This window comes from Giraffa tippelskirchi, chromosome 13 (assembly GCF_054371585.1).
Source record: "Giraffa tippelskirchi isolate mGirTip1 chromosome 13, T2T-mGirTip1v1.2.pri, whole genome shotgun sequence".
Lineage (NCBI taxonomy): Eukaryota > Metazoa > Chordata > Mammalia > Artiodactyla > Giraffidae > Giraffa > Giraffa tippelskirchi.
The window spans coordinates 85,473,902-85,481,098 of record NC_137287.1 but is presented as its reverse complement, the minus strand read 5'-3'; the positions used below and the strand labels follow the sequence as shown (position 1 = coordinate 85,481,098).

Below are 7,197 nucleotides of genomic sequence, written 5' to 3'. Positions count from 1 at the left end.
CCTGGGAGAGTCCTCCTCTTGATGGGCGCCACAGGCCCAGAGGCCACCTGGTATTTCTGCCACCATCTCTTTAGGTCATTGGTCACTGGGTCACCTTGGGGCACACAGGGTACAGGTTAGAGAACAGCCTTCCCCTCCACTCCCAGGGCCATTCTCTGGCCTGGATCTGCACGGTCCTGGACTAAAGGATCTGGCAGCCCAATCAATACCCAACTGACCACATCCTCTCAGTCTGGGGAGAAACAGAACCAACAATTAGGTTAACACAGTAGAGGAGGCTCAAAAATTGCTTGTGTATGTTGAGATAATATTTTGGATATACTGGGTTAAATAAAAAGTATTGTTTTTATAAGTCTGTATGCTCAAAACCCAGAGGAACACACTGCATGAGGTCATTTGTGGAAAGCTCAAGAACAATCAAGGCCTCAGTCCGCAGAGACAGGGGTGTGCATCATCCAAGCCCAGGGGCGAGCAAGAGATTGACCACAGAGAGGCAGGAGGAAACTTTCAGGCTAATGGGAGCGTTCTAGAGCTTGGAGGGGCAGTAATACCAATGTATGCATTTGTTAAAATTCCTGTCTGGACACATAAAATAAGGCATTTATTGTGTGTGCGTCATAACTCATTCAAGTTGATTTTTAAGAGTCAAGCAAGTTTTCCAAGCAGTGGACAGAGGACCAGAGCCAGTGATGTGCCTCTCTGGGGAGAGGAGTGAGAGCAGCCCCCAGGCTTTCATCCATTCCCTCAGGGGCTGTCCTTCCCACACGCATGAGGTAGGGGTCCCCCCACCTACAGTTCAGGGTGCACCTGGCTGTCAGGGTGAGATTCCGGGTCATATCCCTTCCTTGCTTAAACAACAGCAGTCTCTTATCCCTAGAGCAGGATGGCCAGTCTCACCCCAGGGCCTTTGCACTGGCTCTTCCTTTGCCTGAAGTGCTCTTCCTCTGTGTCAGCAGGACTTCTTACCCTTTAGGTAGGTTTCAACCCAAATGTCTGTCCTCTCAGAGGCCTCCCTGACCAGTGTCCAGAGGCACCCATGTCTATTTCACCCTTCACTTCCAACACAACCCCCCATCACCTCTTGATCTTAATCACTGATCACTGACCCCATCCCCACCCCACCTCTCCAAAGCTGGGCCAGGCAAGACCACAGTTCCTCTGGGAGATGGGGCCTACTGGCCTTGACACCTACTCCAAGGGTAAAATGTACACACACAGAAGAGTGTGAAAGTTGTCATTCACAACTGCTTGTATATGTTGAAATAACATTTTGGATATACTGAGTTAAATAAAAAGCATTGTTATTATACATTTTTTTCTTTTTACTTTTAAAAAATCTGTTCATTTATTATAATTGGAGGTTAATTACTTTACAATATTGTGGTGGTTTTTGCCATGCATTGACATGAATCAGCCATGGGTGTACATGTGTTCCCCATCCTGAACACCCCTCCCACCTTCCTCCCCATCCTATCCCTCAGGGTTGTCCCAGTGCACCGGCTTTGAATTCCCTGTTTCATGCATCAAACTTGGACTGGTGATCTATTTCACATATGGTAATACACATGTTTCAATGCTATTCTCTCAAATCATCCCACCCTCTCCTCCTACAGAGTCCAAAAGTCTGTTCTTTATATCTGTGTCTCTTTTGCTGTCTCGCATATAGGGTCTTCGTTGCCATCTTACACTTTTTAATGTGTCTCTTAGAAAATGTAGTTATGCACGAGTTCGCATTACCTCTCGGTCAAGGGGGACTCTACCGCCTCGAGAGTCCCCCGCCCCCAGCTACAGGCCCCAGACACCCTGGCCAGGGAGAAGCCCCAGAAAGGTGTGCGGTTGAATAATAAACGAGTTGTGAGAAAGAGAACCCGATGAGCTTCTGTGGCGAAGAACTTCTCCGGGACAGGGCGCATCCGAGGTCTTCCTCCCGCTGTTTCGGAAACCTCAGCCGTGCTCTCCGTGGACTCCTAGACGCTGAGCAGGCGCCCGTACGGCCAGGAGGCCAAGACGCCCTCTCAGACCAGGAGACAGAGCTCGGGTGCACAGGTTTCGCCAGCCCGGAGGGGGGACACCCTCTGAAAGACCGCCGTGAGCCGGCTCGAGGAGCGCCGGAGCACAAGATCGGCACTCGAGGACAGGCTGGGGGCGGTTGGGGACCACGGGAGGACAGCGGGGCTGGGGAGGAGCAGGCGGGGTCGGGCGGAACAAGTATCCCGGAGGGGCGGGGCTAGGGCGGAGGACGTGGGTGGGGCAATTGGACGGAAGAGACCGGGCCAAGTGGGCGGGGGCGGGGCTGGTGGGGACCAAGGGAGGAGGGCGGGGCTGGGGAGGAGTGGGCGGGGTCGGACGGACAGAGCTTCCCGGGAGGGGCAACGGGGAGGAAGAGGCGGGGCCAAGCGGGATGGGGCGGGGCGGTCCCCCACCGTCTGGCAAAAAGGCGCTGCGGCCGGCGGGGAGGATGGAGACCACGGGAGGAGGGAGGGACTGGGAAAGAGTGAGCGGGGTCGGGAGGATGGCGACCCTGGGAGGGGCGGGGCTAGGGCGGAAAACGTGGGCGGGGCAACGGGGCGGAAGAGGCGTGGCAAATGGGCGGGGCGGGGCGGTCCACCACGGCCCCGCCATAAAGGCGCCGCGGCCCGCGGGGCGCGGCTCGCATTCGCTGATCGCCCTTCTGCTTTAGATCTGTTCGCATCCGAGAGACCATGGTCGGGTCCCCGCGCGCCCCGCTGCTCCTGCTAGCCGCCCTGATCGTCGCCCTGGCTCTGGCCGTGAGCCCCGCGGCCGCGCAGGGCCCTAGAAAGGGTCGCCTGCTGGGCGGCCTGATGGAAGCGGACGTCAACGAGGAGGGCGTGCAGGAGGCACTGTCCTTTGCGGTCAGCGAGTTCAACAAGCGGAGCAATGACGCTTACCAGAGCCGCGCTATGCGCGTGGTGCGCGCCCGCAAGCAGGTGCGTCCGGCGGGGCAGGGTGTGGAGACCAGGGGCGCCAGGTCAGGCCACAGGGCAGGGGCGCGGGGACTCTGCCGCCCAGAACGCCGGAGCCCGGCCCCGGGGAGGGCGAGGCCTGCGCTCAACCCCTAGCCCCGCCCGGGGGCCCCCGAGCTCGTGCGGGAGGGCAGCCCCCAGCCCCTAGAGGCCCCAGGAATCGCCAAGGATGCAATTGCGCTTCTCACCCGGGCGCGGCCACCGGCCTTTCCAGGCTCCTGCAGCCCTTAGCGGGACTGGCCAGCTTGCTAGGTAGGCGCTGGGTCACTGGGTCCCAAGGCTCATCGGGAGCTGTCAACTAAATGACCAGAGGCGAAGGAAAACTCACACCTGACTGCCCTCCTGCCTGCCCACTGAGTGATTGTTTTTAAGCACCTTTTCCTTTTAGCTTTTTATTTTGACACAATTTCAGACTTACAGAGCAGTTTCAGAAACAGTACCTATCATAGAATCACTGTAGATTCTTCACCCAGATGCCTTGACTGTTGAAAAGTTGCCGTATTTGCTTGAGCCACCTCTTCCCCACGTACCTGTGTGTAGGGATGTACATTTATGCATTTATTTTCTGAAGTTTTTGAAGGTGAACACTTCTGTGTATATTTCGTAAAAATAGGCATTTTCTTCTATAACCACAATACAATTTTGAAAATCAGGTATCAACCCTGACACTAATACACAGGCCTTATTCAGATGTCGCTGATGGTCCCACTGTATCCATTAGAGCCAAGGATATTCCCGGGCCCCCCACCGCAGCCACTCTCCTGTGATCTCCTTTATTCTGGGGCAGCCCCTGGTCTGTCTCATGACCTTGGCGTTGCTTCTGAAGTGTCTGGCCAGTCATGGCTCAAACGGCCACCGGGTCTGGGTTTGGCCTGCTGTTTCCTTGAACTGAGCCTTGAGTCACACAGAAGAGGCGAGTTCCTCTGAGCCTCCTCTCCGCAGGTGCCACTGAACACACCTGGCCTCCCTGTGGTCCTCTCATCATCATGCAGTGACCTGGGGGTCAGACACGCCAAACACCCTCCTTGAAGGGGGCCTGGCTGCTCTCCAGAGAAGCCGGAGGTTATCAGCAAACAGATGAGTTCATGAGTGGCCCCTGTGGTCTCAGGTATGTCCCATGGCAGGGGGCCTGGCCTAAGAAAACAGGCTTGTGGACTGTGGCTCATCCACACATCATGTCCATAGGAGCAGCCTCTGGGCTGTGATGTCACACCCCCACCCTGAGATGGGCACACCGTTGATGACAGCCTGACTTTGACCTGGGGTTCTGGCCAGAGAGGAGCCTGTTGTCAGAGGTGGGAAGAGAGCAGGAGGGAGAATTAGGAAGGGCTACAGGCCTTTGCACTGGTCCTTGAAAGAAGGCTAGAGTTGAGACCATCTGGCCTACATCACTTTGGAGAGTGGGATGCAGCCACACAAGCCGCGGAAGTGTGGTCCTGCCTGCCAGCCTCAGGGCTTCCTGCCACCTTCTCCTGAAACCACAGGAGATGGGTCAGGGCCACAGCCATCTCTCCTCCTGTGGCAGTGGGCTGGTGCTGTTCCCTTTGAATGGGACTGGTCTCCCCACTTGCCAGGTCCCCTCCAGCCTGCTCCTCTCCAGGGTGACACTAGCTCCTTGGCCATATGAGAAAGTGACAGCAGAAAGGGATCGTGGTTCCACCAGGTGGGACTTGGAGCTGGGTCCCTGCCCCTCATACTTCTGCAAGTTCTAACCAGGCACGTCTCGAGTGCCCACGTGAGGCCGGAGTACACATCTCTCCTGTAAACTCAAGTGTAAAAGACACAGAGAATGTGACACGCTGTCAGAAGTCACACTTAAGAGGAAGGCATGCCAGGCAGTCTTCTATTGGCCTGAACATCCGTGAATGTGAAGCTCTTGGTTCCCCCTCTTCGAGAGGGAGTGAATAAACCTGGACTACATATGGGGAACAGGATGCCATGGGCGCCACACTGGGGACTGAAGTTCCACTAAAGTGGAATAACCGGGCAGCAGCCTTCCTGTGGGTGCGGTGCGGGCTCTGGCCGCACCTTGTGCTCAGTCCCCGCCCTGGCCCGGGGAGCTGGCCGGTTGCTTGTCCGCACCCTGGTTGGCTCCTCAAAGCTGTGCCTTCTGTTCCTGGACCTGGTTAGCATGTTGGCCTGTGGATTCCCCTTTCTGGGTCCCTGTGGGAGACGCCTGGTTGGAGCAGCTGGTAAAGAAGTTCCAGGGAGGGCCTGGGATACAGGAGCTGTCAGGCCACTGTGCTTCCTGGGTGTGGCCCTGGCAACTCGTGACCATGGACTTGAGGTGTGGTGGGAGGAAGGTAACTGTGTGTGGAGGGGGGGAGGGTGTTCGTGGTCACGGGATGTGCTAAGTGTGTCTGCTCTCCGCATGTCCAGGTCGTGTCGGGGATGAACTACTTCTTGGATGTGGAGCTTGGCCGAACTACATGTACCAAGTCCCAGGCCAACTTAGACAACTGCCCCTTCCATGACCAGCCGCACCTGAAGAGGGTATGTGCCTGCTAGGGGCAGGGATGGGGGTGCCCTTGGGGACACGTCACAGCTGCGGCTGGGATGTGATGGGGAAGGGTGTGTGTGTGCACGTGACTGCTGTGTCTATAGGGGGTTTCCACCAGGGACTTGGGGCACCGTGTGCTTTGGGGGTTGTTGCCTGCCGGATGGAGAACACAGCTGCAGGTGTTTGCTGGGGAGCAAGAAAGGGCCCTTTAATCCCATCCTTGTCCCCCACCCCCACCCCAGACAGATTAGAGGCTTTAGAGGCCTGTGAGGACCTCCCAGGTGGCACCAGTGGGAAAGAACCCACCTGCCAATGCAGGAGACATAAGAGATGGGGGTTCGGTCCATGGGTCAGGAAGATGCCTTGGAGGAGAACATGGCAGCCCACTCCAGTATACTTGCCTGGAGAATCCTAGGACAGGAGAGCCTGGCGGGCTACAGTCCATAGGGTCGCTAGGAGTCAGACACAACTGAAGCAACTTAACACGTACGCACGCAGAGGCCTGAACCATGCTGAAACCCCGAGATGCTGCCCACTCAGCAAAGCCCAAGCTCTCCCGGGGGCTTGGCTGGTTCTTGGGGGGCTTGGCCTCATGGAGGGCTGCCCTCCTTGGTCACTCTTCCCAGGCCCCACCTCTGCTGGGGTTCCTGGACCTGTATCCCAGCCCCTGGGTGCTCCCACTGGACCTATCTCAGCGCCAGTGCTCTGGCGGAGGGGGGCTGAGGGGGGTGCACCTCAGTCTTTAACTATAATCCTGACACACTGTTTCCCTCTTTCCTTTCACAGGAAAAGCTGTGCTCCTTCCAGGTTTATGTCGTCCCGTGGATGAACACCATCAACCTGGTGAGGTTTAGCTGCCAGGATTAATAGGGGACTGGGTGTCAGGCAGGCCACTGACCGCCTCTCACTCATGCCCCCACAGAGCGCCCACACCTGCGGTGGGTGACTGTCTACTGGCTGTGCCCTCCCCATGCTGCTCCCGCAGACACAGGCTCCTTGGGCATTGTCTGATCTGCCAGGGGGCTCTAACTCATGTCTTTCTTCTAATTGCTTTCCAAGTGCACAGTGCTCTGCTATTTTACTCAATAAAAATGTAACAGCAGCTATGCGTTGAGTTGCTCACTCTCTCAGAAGGTTGAGAAGGAAGGGTCGACGCTGTTACTTTACCCCTCTCACTGGCTCTGAGGGCAGGCAGGGGGCGGGGAGCGGATAAGGCTGGCAGCTGGACCTTCAGCTTTGGTGACTCCTGATGGTCAGACAAAGGAGAGCAGGGGACCTGAGCTGCTGGCCCCAGAGACTTGGCTGCTGTGTTTGCAAAATGTCAGACCATGTGCTGGGGCTGGACAGGAGGGCCGGGGAGTGTGATGGAGCCTGAGGCATGGGCCACCCTCTGAGGAGCTGCGCATGTGCTGAGCTGATCAGACGGCTGAAATGACTCACTGGTCATGTTCCCTAGAAGCAAAATAAGGAATGGCTTATGTCATCCTCTTTCCACAAACAATTCTAGGCACCTACCAAAAGACAAAGACTAAATATGTGTGACTGATGGAAATGGGGTGGGGGGAGTACCCATCAGAATCAAGGTCAGTCAAGGTCGGAATTGGGAGTGAACTAGGAGAGCAGCGCCTTCTTGGATAAGTTTCAGGAGCTGTGGAATCTAGAGATTTTACTCATTCACACCCCTCCTGCCCTTCTCTGGGCTCCCAGGTGAAA

The 7,197-nt window shown here is 56.5% G+C and overlaps 1 protein-coding gene across 1 annotated transcript; it reads left to right on the top strand.

Moving 5' to 3' along the window:
* Positions 1–2,647: 2,647 nt before the first annotated feature.
* Positions 2,648–6,586, top strand: LOC145532976 (cystatin-C). Its single transcript, XM_081559210.1, has 3 exons — positions 2,648–2,948; positions 5,364–5,477; positions 6,271–6,586. Exons 1-3 carry the CDS (start codon positions 2,703–2,705, stop codon positions 6,349–6,351), a joined length of 441 nt encoding a protein of 146 aa, XP_081415336.1. The 5' UTR covers positions 2,648–2,702; the 3' UTR covers positions 6,352–6,586.
* The last annotated feature ends 611 nt before the right edge of the window (positions 6,587–7,197 follow it).